The 17,762-nt window shown below is 26.5% G+C and overlaps 2 protein-coding genes across 2 annotated transcripts in view; one reads left to right on the top strand and one right to left on the bottom strand.

Annotated features, from left to right (window-relative positions):
- Nucleotides 1-3,553: 3,553 nt before the first annotated feature.
- Nucleotides 3,554-16,390, bottom strand: LOC100205962 (WD repeat-containing protein 43). Its single transcript, XM_065799158.1, has 17 exons — nt 16,125-16,390; nt 15,901-16,035; nt 12,320-12,441; nt 12,052-12,172; nt 9,316-9,452; nt 9,103-9,205; nt 8,374-8,438; nt 8,080-8,143; nt 7,852-7,962; nt 6,596-6,826; nt 6,444-6,496; nt 6,158-6,326; nt 5,881-5,912; nt 5,738-5,801; nt 4,923-5,036; nt 4,200-4,269; nt 3,554-3,925 (listed from the first exon to the last, which is right to left on the bottom strand). The coding sequence occupies exons 1-17, from the start codon at nt 16,332-16,334 to the stop codon at nt 3,762-3,764; spliced, it is 1,965 nt and encodes a 654-aa protein (XP_065655230.1). The 5' UTR covers nt 16,335-16,390; the 3' UTR covers nt 3,554-3,761.
- Nucleotides 16,391-16,623: 233 nt separating this feature from the next.
- The window catches only part of LOC101240185 (uncharacterized), an 87,350-nt gene continuing 86,211 nt past the window's right edge, over nt 16,624-17,762 (top strand). Inside the window, exon 1 of the mRNA XM_065799159.1 lies at nt 16,624-16,893. Within this exon, the coding sequence (XP_065655231.1) occupies nt 16,804-16,893 (90 nt within the window). The 5' untranslated portion in view covers nt 16,624-16,803. The remainder of the gene's footprint in view (nt 16,894-17,762) is intronic.

The following is a 17,762-nucleotide window of genomic DNA, read 5'->3' as shown; positions in this document are numbered from 1 at the left end:
CAGCAGAACCAGAGAAAAATGACTTCTTTTGTCTGTACCTTGTCTTCTTTTGAACAAAAATGCAGCATTTTTGTTCAAAAGAAGACAAGGTACACAATACAAAGATTGTTTTTCAATACTTCAGCACAACTAGTCTCATGTTTCTCCATTTGCAAGAGTTTGTTTAATAAACAATAGGGAAATGCATGATCACAAAACTTAACGTACAAAGGCGCAATATATCAGTTTGAACAAAAGGATAAGAAACAGTTCAAAACAAATTGATTTAATCCCGTTTGATGGAATACAACTAAAAAAGAAGAGAAAAAATGAAGCTACTAAAAAGCAGAACAATAAGTCATAACGCAAAAACTCGTACGAGATAAAAATAATTGACTTGTATCAATTTGATCAAGCGCGCCCGACGGATGGTTAATTGCATCATTACACAACGTAATCTTTATCATGTCCAATTTAGGTTTAGAAATTTGTAATTATGTAAAAGAAATTAATTTATTAACTTAATTTAACTTTAAGTTAAATTATTTAGAGTAATTAGAAATTTAGAATTATTATTTTGATGTTTATTTTGGTGTTTAAAAAATGTATTTTAAAAATGTGAGGCCCCAACAAAAGCAGAGACCCAGGTCATATGGCCAATGTGGCCATATGACCTGGGTCTGGGCCATATGACCTGATGATGAATTTTTTAAAATTATTTTAGTCATTTATTTAAAATAATCCATATACAAACTAATCTTTAGGTTATGTATAAAGAAAAGGATTTTCTCTAAATCAAACATGCATTCTGGCTTTTGTGATCAACCATCAACCATTCATTATTTTGTTGAAAAAAGTTATATTGAAATGTTACTGCTGTTTGTTAAAAATATTTTTTATTTTCACTTTTTTCCCCTCTAAACTGCAACAGTACGGTTTGAACAATTAATTATGTTGTTCTGTTTCATGCGGAAGAAATTTTCAAGGATTATTTAAGTTGGTTATGTGATTCTTTCTATGGAAGTAAAAGATCCTTAACATTCATTTATTAAACAAGAATTAAAAACAGATATACAAAAGACAAAAATGGTATCAACTGATGCAATCTAGCTATGTACAAAATTTTTACCTGCCTTTTTATTTTCTTATACCATCAATGTATCATTCCGATATTTGACCACATAAACCTGTTACAGACGAAAAAAGCTGTCACTGTTTACATCTACTACAATCTGAGCTATAATCAAGTTTGTTCCAATTATATAATGTGTTCAGAATAAATATCTGATAGAAGTTATTTTTTTATAATGAAGTCTGTGTTTAAACAGAATTTCAGCTTAATTAATCTTTATTAGAAAGTAAAAAAAGATTATTCAAGATTAAAGCTCAATGAGTAACTTGATTTGAAAAAGCTTCGTAAATGGCTTCATAATGAAAAAATGGCTTCGTAAAAAGCTATTATTTTAATAGCCTCAAATTTTAATAAATTATGATATCAGAACATTTACCCAGTTTAAAGAGAAAAAATATCCCAAAAATGAATGTAATTCTTAAAAATTTAGTTAAGTATATTTTTACGTAATTTTTATTAAATTAAAACTTATTTGTTAAACATCAAAAAAACAGAAAAAATTATTCTCACATAAAAAAATATTTACCTCAATATCCACATTCTTATATAAACAAGTTGATATAGCTATTTAGAATTATTAAACTCTTTGTTGGAAAGATATTGAGGAAGAGTATTAACATCAAAACCTTTAGCAGTATATCTTTTAGTAAATGACATCTGGCAGTTTGGGGAGCATTACAATCTAAAATTCTTTTTAACAGCTATCGGGGGGGGGGGGGGGGCGAAGGGGTCAGGGCTGGAAGTGAACATGGCTCTACTAATGTGAGACTTTTTCAACAAATAAAAAACCTTAACGCTTGTGACATCAAAAAACTTATTGAAGGAAAAAATAAAATCATCATCACTTAACTAGTTTTCACTGCAAACTTGTTATTCCATTTCAATGCATTGAAAGTTAAAATTGTGCGAGAGCAGTGAAGTTAGTTACTGAAGCAGTAGAATCGTCTGCGGTTGGGTTAAAAGAGATGGATTTACGAATACAAATGAGAAATTGAAAAATGTCTCTTTTTTTTGAAGTTGATCCTCGTTTCATCTCTCTATTTTCTGTTTTTCACATATCTTTTTCTTCAGAAAAATCATTAAAAAAAATTTATTTCTCAATAATAACTTAAAATGCTTAAAAATTGCTATCACTTGTTTTATTAATTACTTTTTCCACTATGACTTTAACTTCCACTATAACCCACTTTTAGGTTTCGAGGTTGTTGTTTTTTTTTAAAAAAAAAAAACTTGATCCTATAATTCAAACAAAATTATCAAATATTGACAGAGTGGGGAAGGGTTCTAGCGGTCTTTTTACATTTCTGGCTTAGTAATCTTGGGGTGGGATTCTTATTACTCGTAGATTGCTTATATTGTAACTTTAATTTATAGGATGAAACCTTTACGAAATAAAACCTTGATCCCGGCTCAAGACATACCAAGCATACGATCAGTAAAAAACCATATTACAACATTTGTTTACATAAGTATGTTACCCAATGGATTTACAGGAAACAAAATTAAAATGGTTACTTTTAATTTTTTTTTTGACTTGATACGAACTTTCCCCCAACTTTCTTTGTCGTCCCTAGAGCATAAAAAACTAACCTTTTATATAGAAATTAATTACTATATTGCTTGCGGGTTTTCTTTTTAAAAGTAAATTTAATTCATTAGCAAATCTTTCCATTTTTAAAATAGGCTTAATATCGCTTGTGGGTTTGTAGTTTTTTTTTAATAATATAGTTGCAAATCATTTTATTTTAAAAATGGCTAAGATTGCTTGTGAGCTAGTATTTTTTAAGAAATAAAATTGAAAAAATAACATAATTGTGTTTAATGTTAACATAAAAATATACTACATAGTTGGGAGGACGAGGGTGGCAATGCAAATGAAATATTTGTACTTAGTTAATTTTATATAAAAATATTTTATCCTTTAAAAAAAATATTCCGCATCCTTTAATCAGGAAATACTACGTTTCTTTAAGAAAGTTAAAAAGCTCGATTTAATTACTGTCTTGACAAACGCATTGCTAAATATTGTAACTGTCTTTGATTAAAAAGTAGAAGAAAAAAAATATAGCAAAAACATATCTTTTTTGTACTAAAAAGTAGAAAACTTTTAAATTAAAAATTTCAGTTAACTCAAGACACGTTTCTATATATACCTTCTGCAGACCTTTTAGCAATATTTCTTAGCAAATGTTTTTGCTATATTTTATAGAGCGATACTTCTGAAAAATAATTTCGAGGTCATCTGAGAAATCTTTAATTTTCAAGTCAAAAATGACTGATAATTTTAAGGTAGAGATTAGTAACGTTTAAAAATCTATTATTTACAACTATCCAAACCTTATACACTAAAAACAATGCTAAAGTTGGAATCAAAATATAGAATAAAGGTATTTCTAAGACCGCCTTAATAAGAGAACTTGTTTTAAAAACAAATACCAACAATTTCAAAGTTTACCATTCTTAAAACAGATAACACGGATAAAATTGATTGTCATAAATAAAACATAAAACTTTTTTTCAATTTTATTTAACAAAATAATTTAAAATCTCACTGAATTGCATTTTTTTTAATGGATCAACTCTATCCACATTTATTTATAAAAAGTTGAGGATTCAGGGTAAAATATATAAAAAAAAAAGCAATCGAAATTCAGTATTGGTCGCTTTCACTACCATTTTCGTCGCTATCTTCGCTACCTGAATCATTATTATCAGACGATTCTTCACCCTCGTTTTGTAAACTTTCCCCGGCATCTCCTTCCGGATCTGACTCCAAAAGTTTATCGACTAAAGTTTCTGCCTCATCATCAGAATCTAAAAGAATCAGTATAATTTTAAGTCACAACTTCTGATAAACGTCTCGTTGTGCTGAAAAAAAAAAAAAAAAAAAAAAAAAAAAAAAAAAAAAAAAAAGGAAAATTAGAATTTTTTTTTTGCAAACCACCAAATAATTTAAATTTTATTTATTCAAGAAATATATACTAAGTATAAAGTACTAAAACTTAACTGAGAAGGGTTAACTTACATAATAGATGATATCAAATTAATAAAAAAAAAAGCAAGATTTTATTAGCTTTAAAAAACTAACCATCATTAAAAACAATAGGATTATCATTCACGTCTTCAATTTCTTCAACTAACGATCGTTTATTGACAGCCTACAAATAATAATTTATTAGAATTTTAAGTGCTAATTAAATTTCTATTTGGAAACTCTAAACATTAAGAAAAAGTTGTAAAGGCCTTAAGGTATTAATGTTCAAAAATGCAAAAAAGACTTAAATACTTTATATTATCTGTAAAAAGTTGCACTAAAACAGAAAAAGGAAGAAGATTTATATCCAATTAAATATATACAAAAGAAATTATGTTAATATAAGATTACTTGAAAAAAAAATGTTATAGGAGTTTACTACATCCAAAGACATTTTGTAAGTCTAAAAATGCGAAAAGACCTATTTTTGTGTACCCTTCATTCTGAAAGTATCTTCATATGTAAGTAACTTTGAAAAAAGAATGAAGGGATAATTATGCAATACCTCATATCACATAAGACAAATTTGAAGAAATTACTTGTAAAAATTATAAAATATAATAGGTGTTTACTACATCAAAAGACATTTTTCAAGTCTAAAAATGCGAAAAGACCTTTGTTTATTTACCCTTCCTTTAAAAAATAATCTGAAAAGAAAATTAAAAAAAAAAGGCAAGGGGTACATGTAAAAAACATAAAAAGAAATTCACTTAAACATCAAGTGTAATACAAATAAATTTAAACTAAGAAGTAAACTGAAAAAACAAACAAACATACATGCGAAATAAGAAGGTCAATTTTCCCTTGAATGTTTAGTAGCAGAGGATGCACTTCCTGTTGTACTTTTAATAAATTGTACAAAGTTGCCAAAGCAGTTGAAATACTTTCATTCTAGATAAAATTTTTTAAAAAAGCTAACATTTAAATAAGGGTTAAAAAAAACTCCCAAGGTAAAAAAATTAACTCAAATTTACCAAATCACTAAATTTTTTTTGCATATAAACAAATTTAACACAACAAAAATAGCAGAACCTTTTCATAAGACTCTCACAACTTTTGTTTTAAATATTCTTTGTATAAAACAGATGCTAATTCAGGTAGTACAAATACAAGATAAAGTACTTATTGTTTTATGCGAAAATTAAAAAAAAAGAAGATTTTATCCACATTGTCAAATATAAAAATCAGCAATTGCTTCAATTAATATAATTAGGTCGCTAAATGGCTTTAGCTCATCACAATTTGCGATCACATAAATTTATCCCTCAGAACTCCATAATAAACTTAAGGATCGCTTTATCCTAAATGCTATTAAGATTATATTATCATAAAAGGTCAATACAATTTGGAAATTCAAGTATAATAATAAATTTAAGTGATCTATAGAAATATAACCAAGTTCTAAAATAATACATTATTTAAGACTCAGTATGTGCTTTTTAATAACCAAGAAAAGAAAAAAAGATTACCACATGCAAACTTTATTCTTTTAAATGGCTATCCACACATACATGTTTGTGTGTTCAATACCCCTGCACAACTCATCATTGTCTTTCAAGTGTTTTAAAATTCAAAATACAAAAATAACTTACAGTCATTACATGTGTTAAATGTACACCCATTATGACTCTTAACCAGGAAACTAAGACTTTTGATCTAAAATTGTAACACAATAAAAACACACTGAAAAAGCTACAAAAATTTTATTAGTTATAAAATCTAAACCAACACAAACCTGTTAGGGTTTTGCTGGAGCTTATCGACAATCTAAAATAATATAAACCATTATAAAATTTTAATCAAATGAATTATACTTTAAATTGAAAAAAAGTGAACATTTAAAGTACTTTACATTCACTCTCAAAACCTGAAGATATATCTTTTATCTTATGATATGCATGAAAGTATGTTATGTTACCATATATAGCAAGTAAATTCTTAATAAATCTTAATAAACTTATCTTAAAAAAAATAAATATATATATAGCTAACTATTACACCAAAAAACTTACATTTATTATTAAAGGGCCTATTAGTTTTACAGGAACTCTTCTGATAGTATTTTGCAAAACCGTATCAGGAAAAGTCTTAAACAAAATTTCGTTTAATAGCACTTCATCAGAACTATGAATAGCCTGAATAAGCATTTGAGAAAACGAGCCAGCATTAGGTACATTTGATCTGCAACAAACATTAAAATTGACATAATATAAACCAAAAACAAACAATAAAAAAGTTACTTAATCAACTACAATTAAAAAAACCTTTATCACAAAACAAGTATAAAAAACAATTTACTTGTCATAATGTATATCTGGAGTAATATTTTTCATTCGTTCTTCCATAGATCTCTAAAAATTTGATTACAAAACAAATTTGATTTGAAATAAACATTAAAAAAAAAAAGAGAAAAAAAAAAAGAGATTAAAAAAAAGAAAGATAATATCTACCATGTCTTGCTCAGTATCTGTTTTCTGCCTATCTTCTTCATTACCATTAACATCAATAACAATATCTGTTTTTTTTTTTAAATTAACATGAAGTTGACCAAGATACTTTGTAGATTTATTTGTAACAGGATAATCAATAACATTTTCTTCTGCTATTTTTCTTTGTTTGAGTAAAATATTTTTGGAGAAATCTACAACAACTTTACCACTATCTTCTAAACTTGAATATATCTAAAAAATAATAACGATTGAATGGGTAATAATATATAACAACTCAATTTAATATATATGAAATTAATGTAGTAACAGTAATATATATGTTGCATTAAAAAAAAGAAAAAGTAATAAATTAAGTTTGGTAATAAACACAATTTGTCTAAGTTTTATAATTTAATTTTTTTTTTACATGTAAAAATATAAAAACGTCGCAATCGACACTACTAATATGTCCAGAAAAAGATTTAAGAGATATTTAGCTTAAAAAAGAAAACTTACTAACTAATCTCAAAGTCTAGGCTCATTTTTTAAAAACGCTCAAATATGAGAAAAAGTATTTGAAAAAAGTTTTAAAAGCACTACCAAATTCAAAGAAAAAACAAGCTGAAATGCTTTCTTTCAAGTAGCTCTGCTTGTAAAAAGAAAGTCCAGATCTACCTCCAGCATGTTCAAAGCTGTATGGTCTTTCTGAAAGTGGTTTTAGCAGTTTTATAAACTTATATAATGAAGATAAAGTTTCCCAAACATCACCAAACAAAAGATACCACTCCGATTCAATTATCTAAGGGAAAAACAAACAATATTCTGATATGTCATTTAGATTATACACAAAAAGCTTGAGTTGATTAAAGATAAGCATCAGCGCATCAAAATTGGACTCAGAAAACTTTGCAACCTACATCCACACAATGTAAAATCAGTAACAAACTAGATAGTACCACATTAACACCTACCACAAAGTTAATGTTTGTACTTTGCAGATGACTATTTCAGTATAAAATTATCAGTGTACATTCATGTTTGATTTGATTTTTACTATTTGTAAAAATATTAAAACCTTGTAAGCAATGCACATTAACATTAAACTTTTGTACAGCATTATTTTGAACAATGATATTTTTGCCTGAAACATTAAACATAAGTGAGATTATACTGCACACACATTCTTATAAATCTAGGATTTATACTAATTTTGGTTTGAAACACTTTTGATATAAAACTTGCTCAAAAACAGAATGTTTAGAACACTTTAAACTTACATAATTTTGAAAAGACGGATTAACAGTTCCTCCGAAAACAATTCTTAATGATAACTCAGTGCCATATTCGAAACCCCCATTAAGTAAGGCAACAGGAGTTGAGCATGACTTCTAAAAAAAATAAAAAAATAAATATAAATGTATAAAACACAGAAAGAACAACAACAAAAAAAACATTAATAAAAAATTTACATTAAGAAAAAAAATGTAATTAATTATATTGCTTACATTTCCCCCTTCTTTATGAATAAGATCCAAAGTTTTTTTGGCTTCTATAGGCCGAATTGCTTTTCTTTAAACAAAACATAACTATTTTTATATACTGCAATATTTTAATCAAAAAACTTGAAATTACTTGAATTTTAAACTTAAAATATATTGAATTTTTAAGTAGCCACAATAACTAAGTTGTTTTAAACTTTTGAATCAACAAATTAATAGTATAAATAGTGAAGATTCTCTAAAAGTACATTACCTAATAATAAACTAAAATAATCAAAAAGGTAATATAAAATAATTTACCCATTTAATGTATTTTCAAAAAAGTGAATTCTGCCATCTTGACAACCAACACAAACTTTTAAGGGCTAAAAATAAAATTAAAAAACAAACAACAATTAATTATTTTAATACAAAACATTGTTTAAGAAAAATAGAAATGAAAACTATCAAGAACATCAAAGATTTGTGAATACCAAATAGTAAAACCTCTTAAATAAAAAAACCTTAAATTCAATAAAGTTGAAAATTATGATTCATCTAATAACCTAATTATGGTTATTAGATAAATTATTATGTTTAATGATAATTCATTGACTTAAATGATAAATCACTGTTACACTTTAGTTTGTTTTTGTCAAACCTGAAAAAACAAATTAAAGTATAACCATGAAATTATAACTAAATCATTTTCAAACTTCTTAACTTCACAATAAAGTCCCCGATTTAGCTTTGTATTACCAACTTTTTGAAAAAATTTAATTTGAAATAGTCTCTTTTGCTATATGCAATTTTTTTTATAGATACAAGGCTCAAATTAAGTAATTGTGTATTAATTAATAATATCCAGAAATGCTTCTGGTTTTTAAATTTTTAGTTGAAAAACCAACCTCTGTTTTAATTGGCCCTATTATTAAAATAGTGTTCAGTTATAAATAAACTAAGATTTTAAAAACCTGAAGTACTACCAAATTTCACAATCTGTGATTCACTTAATTTGTGACTTGAGATAAAAATTTAGGTTATAATTACCTGGTCATCATCTTCAACAACCATGGTATCAAGAAAAATAGGAAAGTCTGACACTCTATATGACACAATAGCTTCTTTATTTGGTTTTGAACAATTGATATGCCTAAAAAACAATATCACTCAAAATCCAATCAAATTTCTATTATTATTAAAATAATTTCAAACTCTGAAACAGAAAATCAAGTTAAAAATCAAAAAGTAAACAAAGCATACCATGCATTAACAACTCTATCATTAGTAGAGCCTGATAAAAAATAAAAACCATCAGAACTAATTACTGGATCATTTTGCACTGAACAGAATGCTGAAAATTGTAATAAGGAGACAGAAGAAGAATGCCCATTAAATTCCTAAATACAAATTATTTTTTTTAATATTATGAACATACATGTAAAAACTAATGCTATGCAATTTAGTATCATGATTCATAATTGTATTTAATTTTTCATAATTCATATCACATAAATGTATTTAATTTTTCCGTAAATAAAATTTTTTGTTAGTTATACAAATAAAATTATTTATAAACACAAGTTTAAAACATAAATTTAAAACAAAATAAAATATAAATTTACGAATGAATTACAAGTATTGTTATACAGATAAAGCATTAAAAGATTTGAAAAGTAACTAAAACCCTAGTCAATTAATAACTCAGGTTTAGACTCATTCTTTAAACTTGTTTGTTTCGCTTTTATTTATGTTATAAAAAAAATATAATAAAGAAATATAATATTTATAAATATTAAACTTTATTTACAACTTTAATTAAACTATAGCTATATTAAAAATTACTAAATTATTATAAGTACACTAGAGGCCATAGCAATGGACACCCCTTCAAAATATATGAAAACTTCACTTTGGTGTGTTTTTTAAAAGAAAATAACCATATTTATGCGGTTTTTATTGATTATCATTTTTTGATGTGTTTAAATCAAAAGAAACTAAAATTTTGATAAAAATTCACAATTTCAATATAAAAATTCACAATTTAATATAAAAACTCACAATTTTAATATAAAAATATAACAATTTAATGACAAAGTGGTAAATTATGGTAAATTTACGTTTTACAGCTTACAAAACATGTTATTAAAAAAATGATTTATATATATATATATATATATAAAACAACTTAATATTTTGGATATCCATTATTTTTTATTACTGCGGCAATCCGAGGCATTGAGTCCATTAAATTGCCAAATCATCAGTGCTGATCATGTGAAACCAGGACTTGATTATGGCCTTTATTAATTGTCACTTGTTCCCAGGTTTTTCTTTCCGTACAAGTTTTTTCAGTCAAGACCACAGGTTTTCTATCGAATCCAGGTCTGGACTGTTTCCAGGCTACTTTAAAACGTTTATCCTTTTGGCTTCAAACCAATTTTTGACAGTTTTTGCGGTGTGGCATGTAGCACTGTCCTGCTGGAACACACAGGTTTCTGTTTTGCCCTCAAACAAATCATCAATTGATGGGAGTAATTTGGCTTCTAGTATGTTTTCTTGGTATTTTTTGGTGCTTAAAATACCACCCACAATGTGGATACGACCCACAGCATCTCTGGTCATGCATCCCCACACCATTACAATTATGGGATGCTTCATTGTAACTAATGTGCACTCAGGTAAAAGATCTTCACCGGACCTTCTTCTCACATAAATGATTCCATCACTTCCAAAAATAGAAATCTTGCTTTCATCACTTTAAATAACTCTTGCCCAGTCTTCCTTTGCCCACTCCTTGTGTTCTTTTGCCCAAATCAAACAATTCTTTTGTTGTTTTTTTGTTTAAATATGGTTTTTTTCGGGGTCTTCTTGCTTTTAAACCATTTTTAAAAGGCCTTTTGCAAATTGTTCTTGGACTAACTGAAACTCTGACAGCCTTTAAATCGTTTTTAATTTCAGCTGAAGTTGCTCTTTGGTTCTTAAGCACAAGCCTCATTATCATCTTGTCATCGCTGGCAGTTGTCTTCTTAATTTTTCCATTTTTTGGCATATTTTTGAAGGTATTGGTTGCCTTAAACTTTTCGCACACCTTTATCACTCCAGATTTTTGTTGCTCCATTTCACAACTTTTTGGCGATTTCCATGTACGAATAAAATTCTCCATGTAATGTAACAGCTTTGCATCGCTTTGTAGGTGACCAATATCCTTTTGCCATTGTTAATAAAAGTACAATTTTAAAAAACACACTAAATCTTCAAGAGCACAGTCGACTTTTCACCAGCAATTGTTGAAACCCAACTAAATGACTACAAAACATTGATCTTGTATTTATAGCTTAAAAGATTTATGGATAAAAATGTTAACTAATAACGTAATTAACTATTAGTCATCACAATAAATAGACTAATTTTCACAAAAGCACAAAAATAATGACATTCACCTTTTACTAGAGAAACCCATTAGCAGAGCAATGAGTCATTTTTGACACCAATTAACAATAATAATCCATAATTATGTTTAAAATTGATATAAACGATTAAAATTTGCAATTTCCTACAAGCCAAATAATAGATGACGTGGTTTAAATATAAAAATAAATAGTTAAATCCACGAAATGCATGTCAACTTTTCTATGAAAAATGGTAAAAATTAGAGGGGTGTCCATTCCTATAGCCACTAGTACAGATTAGTGTTAAGCATTTGAACAGAGTTTTAATCTTGTTTGTTTAAAATATACTTGTAAAACAATTTATCCTTTAAAAATAAAATAAGTTAATGTTAAAATAAGTTGCGCTATGCATTTTTTTTATGGAGAAAAAAAAAAAAAAAAAAAAAAACATTTTCAACAAGACCATCAAAGTTATTAATTTTTTTTATATCATTATTTAATTAAACAACTACTCTTAGAAATAGTATTTAAAAAACCAAGACTTATTTTATTATATGCCTGAAATGTTGGGTAAAAAATGTCACTTACAGATATCAGATACACTCACCATTAAAAGTTCTTTAGTATTAATGTTCCACAGCTTAATGGAATTACTTGCTGACAGTAAAGCTTCCCCTTTAGGATCAACACAAACAATATGGATAGGTAATTTACCAGCTTTCCATTTGCTAAAAAATAGAATAGAAAAAGCAACTTTAAATATCATTAAAAAAAAAAAAAAAAAGCATAAACAATTATTTATGTACTATTGTAACAATACCAAAAATACTCTTAATTATTAAAATATTTTTGTGTAAATATCAAATATAGTTTACCTTGTTGCTTTACCTGATCGATTAGACCACTCCATTATAAAGCCATCATCAGAGCATGTATAACTTAAGTCTGCTCCTTCAAAATAGGACACACAATTCACTTGATCAGTATGATGCTCTTTCTTAAAGAAAAAGATTAAAAAGACGAATAAAAATACTTTTTTAAATAGTTAATACTACAAAATTTAAATAACCTTATAAAAAACAAACAACAATAAAATTTAAATAATATTATATAAGAAAAGATATTTTAAATAGATTATAAGATCAATGTAAAATTACATAAAGGTGCTTAAAACAAATGAGAGCACTTATTAGTTTTGTCTTTTTATGACATAACTAAAGTTTATTAGTTTTCAAGAAGAATGATCTAAAAATTCCTCACCCCTCCAATCTTGATAGTTGATATATAATAGTGACTGTACAAGGGTCGATATAGGTGTTTAACACCGGCATACTGTTTTAGAGACCTGTTTAAGGGGGCAACTAACCATTAAACTCATACTGACAAAAATGAAAAATAGTGGTTGCCCTCCTCTAACAGTTTTCAAAAATGGTCCAAGAAACAAAAATGCCAGAAACCTATTTTGACCCTTGCTGTATACTAACTGTAACATCAAATCAAGTCTTGCTACCTAGATCTTATATGCATCAACTAAAATTACAAAAAGAACGTTTCAAGCCTTAAAGTAACCTTAGATTTTAATCAACATTTAGTTTTGCTTGACTTGCTTGAAATGTAATTAAAATGCAGTGGACTAATAACCATGTCAAGTATAAAAACTTTTATGAAAATTTGGTTTTGTGCACCACAGATAATCTTCGATCAGTTGTATTTTAATGAGTATTGCTTAACTTGAAATTAGAATGCAATTAAATGCGCTGGATGCATGTTTAACTTGTACAAAAATTTGATTTTCACCACAAATGTTCTTTGCTGAATTTATAGTCTGCAACTATTTTTAAAGTGATAGTAAACTTTATGCAGAAAACTACAAACACACATACCAATAGAATTTATAATCTATTCAAATCACGAATTTATAATCTATTCAAATCACTAATAAAGGGAACTGACATGCACAAATCAATATAAAAATGTATTGCTGTGTTTCACAGGAAGACATGGGATTGCACAAAATTATACGATCAAGCAAAAAATAGTTTGTTTAGACAATTTGACCTCAGCTTTAAACATGTTTTTAAAATTTAAAAATATGCTAAAAAAACTTGAACTTATCTAAAAAAAACTTATATATAAATTAGGGTTATGACTTTTTTCCAACCCAATTCTCCTGTACTGTAGTTTGATGAACTTTTTTATCTAAAAAGCACGAAATGAACTATTATTTGCATATCATTGAAATACACCATTGAAAAATTGATTTTTACCTATGCAAACCGATTTTCATTGGTGCCATCATTGAAATTTATTTAAATTCAGTTAAATATTTTGATGAGTATATATTTTTCGGTCAATGTATGTGCATCCTAAAAAACATCTCAAAGATTTTTTAATTAAAAAAAAAATTAATAAATTTATTAAAATATTTAACTGAATTTAAATAAATTTTAATGATGAAACCAATTTGCGTAGTTAAAATTTAATTTTTCAATGGCAGGGTGAACTTTATTCAACTAAATAATTGCGCATTAAAAATCAGTTCATTCTATGTTTGAACATTACTTTTTTTTTTAAATTTATTACTAAAGATTAACATTTTTCATAAAAATACACAGTTTTATAAATAAAAAAAAAAGAACAATAGATTATTAATACCAAATATAAAAATTCATTAGAAGTGTTTGTTATTTCATTAAAAAGCATTTTAACAGTATAAAAGCATTAAAGATCAAACTTATTTAATTGTAATGGCTTTGAAAAATATTTGTCTTTTTAAATGTATTAACTTTAATGATTCTTATATTAAAATTCGTTAAAGTCTTTTGTTGCCTTAGAAAGTCATCAAATATATAAAAAAATTATTATTTTTTAAAATAACATCTATTATAAAAAATGCTTTCTTAAATAATTTACATAATATAAATTAAAAAATTATATATAACTGTCAATGAATTAAAAAAATCATTATCAGTAAATAGCTAATTTATTTGAATGCATTTCGCTAATATAAAAACATTTGTTAAGAAATTTCAATGTAATTTATTTCACTTAAGGTATATCAGAACATTTTTAAATCAGCGTGTTTTTGAAAAATCCGCGCTCAAATGATCAAAGCAAATGTGATTGGCCTGGTCATATAATGGCGTGTAATCGCAAGTCTTCCTGTGAAACAGTTGTTTCAATATATATTCTTTTATAGATGAAATTGAAATTTAGAATAAAATACAGTTGCAATGCAAAATTTTTTTTAAAACCATTTAAATAGTAAAAATGTGTAAAATTCGATTACACTGAGAACATACATAAATATATATTCTTAGACAATTTAAAAACTTTTTGCCACCAATTTAATTTATACTACAACAAATGCTGATCTATAGCGATGTTTCGGATTTTTAAATAAAACTTATTTTCAAATATGTATTCAAAATACAAATCAGATATATAACTTATTTACAAATCTAAAACGCCACTATAAATCAAATAAAAATTAATTAGTCAGAATAAACAAATTTTCCCGGGCAACTGTCAAAATTAAACATAAAAAAAATCTCAAAAGCTATAGGACCTTTGCCTTTTAAATTATGCACGGTTTAGAAAATCTTTTTTTAACTGTGCGGCTTGGTTTTTATTGTTGTCAAAATTAAATTTTATTTAAATCAAATTGAATGATTTTATAATTATCTTTACTAATTAATTTTTTAAAAATTCTTATGTTGATCTTTAGATGTACATACATTAACTAATAAGGGATTTGCACAATTAAATGCCCCATGCCAAACCCTTAGTTGATGTAGCAGCATTACCTTGTAGCAGCAGGCTATAAGATAATCAATGTATGTACTGAAGCCAATAAATATTCTTGATGTTTATATTAAAAAGTCACCACTTTGAGCAAGTTCAATGCAAGATCGCAACAAGCGATCTTGCAAGCGATAAAATTATTTAACGCTGCTTAACTGAATGATTACCACTTTTCGTCGATTTTCAGAATGAATTCTCTATCATAATCAACAATTGAAAAAAACCAAAAAAAAAAACCTTCCAAAGCTGAGAAGGCCACCACAGTTTAGGAGGCTATTGATGATTGTGGTTACAATCCTCACTTAACTTAATAACTCTGAAACATGTACCCTGATGAACAAGGCAACTACACGGAGAAACAAGTGATCATGGTACTACCAGGAACAAGGTGGGGATCAAAAGTTGATAATATTCTGAACATGTTTATACAACAATTTCGGTACAAATGAAGCTAAGCACTTAAGATGGTGACTAACCAATTGAAAATCAAATTTATCTTATATCAATAAATTTCTTTAATTTAAAATTATTAAGTTTAATTTGAAATGATTAGTAATATCAAGGTCTTAGTGTAATCTAAAAAGTTTTGTTTAAAACAAAACACTTTCAAATATTCTTGAAATATAAAACGGAGGCTAAAATAAATACATACAAAAACCGTGCTAATTTCACCAATATTTGGATTGTAAATGAATAATGTGCCATTTTTTGTTCCTACTACTAGTGAAGGATATTCAGGAACATCATTATTTAATTCTTCCAACTTTTTTCTTTTAGCTTTAGAATCCTAAAACCACAATATTCAAACAACTTTTTATATAATTTACATTAAGGCATTAACATTTCACAATACCAACAACAACTCTTTAAAGTAACCTTCTTTTTCTTTTCTTTTGGATCTCGATTACGTGTCCAACATAGACATGTGCAAGATGACTCTACTGCAGAAGCTGACGAAAATTCTTGCAGAACTTTCCCAGATAGGACATCCCATATTCTTAACCGGCCATCTATGGATAAAAGAGCAAAATAAAGATTATTGTGAGTAAAAGAAGATGCTCGACAGTCACGACGATACGCCTCCATTTTTGATCAGGTACGTTGCACGTGTATAACTTTCGTGTTAACTATGGCCACATATAGCATGCGCGTCGGTTTTGACTCCCTTGAACTCACCTTGTATTTTTTTTAATTTTTAAAAATTCTATTTTATAAAGTATATACAATTTTAGCTTACAAATTTATTCAAAATAAACTTATAAGAAAGTATTTGATTTAGTATAAAATAATTTTATCTTTAAATAAAAATATTTTTCATTTAACTTTGCATAATAATACACTATGCTTTTTATGACGTCACTGTGTTAATAATTTTACCGGATTTTACTAATATTTATAATTTTCAAATACCTATGTTTATTATTTTAGTGCTGTTTGCCAGCAGTGATTACTTGTAAACAAGTGGAGTTTAAAAAGCTAATATAAAAGTTAGTGATCTAGAAATATAGTCAACTAAATAGTAATGAGTAAAATTATCGAATAAATAAAGGTTATAATGGAGGGATGTCCTAAACAACTTATGATTAGTTTTGATTTAAAAGAACCAGTCTCAACAGAAGATGTTTTCGAAAAACCTTTAAAAAAAGTATGTATTCTTTTTTTAAGACTGTAGAGCATTCAAGTTAATTATATAATATTATCTAAAAAGAGAATTTTTTAAATTACAACTAACTTAAAACAACAAACAACATAAAAGTATATATCATATCTCTATGATTTAATTAAATTACCAGTAAAGTATGACTCTTACTATTTTACTAAAAAAAGTAATTATTTAAAAAAAAAAGCTAAAATAAAATTAATAATAAGCAATGTAAAAGTTAAGTACAATTGAATTAATTACATAAAAATGTCAAAGAAGATATTAAAAAGTAGCCATAAATTATTAAACAACAATGTAAGTATAAAATTAGCAAATATTATTTAATTCTTTTTTTTTGTCTGGTGACAATCTAAGCTAGCCATTCCAGATGATTTTTTTATAATTTAAAAAAAACATATATAATTTATATCATCATATAGAGCTTGACCTGACTTAAAAAATGAGGGGTCATTTGACCTTTGAAGTTAAGCGGATCCAAAGTTATTGAATTTTTTGTAGTGCAAAAATTGATGATTTTTTGACGAAAGGTATAGGGCTTAAGTATGGAAAATTTGCAGTGTTATGGCACCGAAAAAGAGAGTATTTTTGGATCATATTGACTTTCGAATAACTTTTGCACCGTTAACTATAAGAAAATAAAATACAAAAAAATTTTTTTTAAATCTGTCAGGATTGCCCAGAATCGTCTAATTTACAGACTGAGGGTTTTTACTTATTTACTTAGTTTTGGTGTCATATTGACACTTGAATAACTCTTGAACCGTTATTACATTTGACTTGAAATTTTTCGTATTAATTCACTAACTATAAGAAAATAAAATACCAAAATGTTTTTATTTAATTCTGTCGGG

This window comes from Hydra vulgaris, chromosome 06 (genome assembly GCF_038396675.1).
Source record: "Hydra vulgaris chromosome 06, alternate assembly HydraT2T_AEP".
Classification (NCBI taxonomy): domain Eukaryota; kingdom Metazoa; phylum Cnidaria; class Hydrozoa; order Anthoathecata; family Hydridae; genus Hydra; species Hydra vulgaris.
This window is presented reverse-complemented; position numbering and strand designations above follow the sequence as displayed.

Coding starts and splice junctions, on each gene's coding strand:
- LOC100205962 (XM_065799158.1), bottom strand. CDS start 16,334: ATGGAGGCGTATCGTCGTGACTGTCGAGCATCTTCTTTTACTCACAAT. Junction 5,802..5,880: donor CTCCAGCAAAACCCTAACAG/GTTTGTGTTGGT, acceptor TTACAATTTTAG/ATCAAAAGTCTTAGTTTCCT. Junction 4,270..4,922: donor TTGACCTTCTTATTTCGCAT/GTATGTTTGTTT, acceptor TATTATTTGTAG/GCTGTCAATAAACGATCGTT.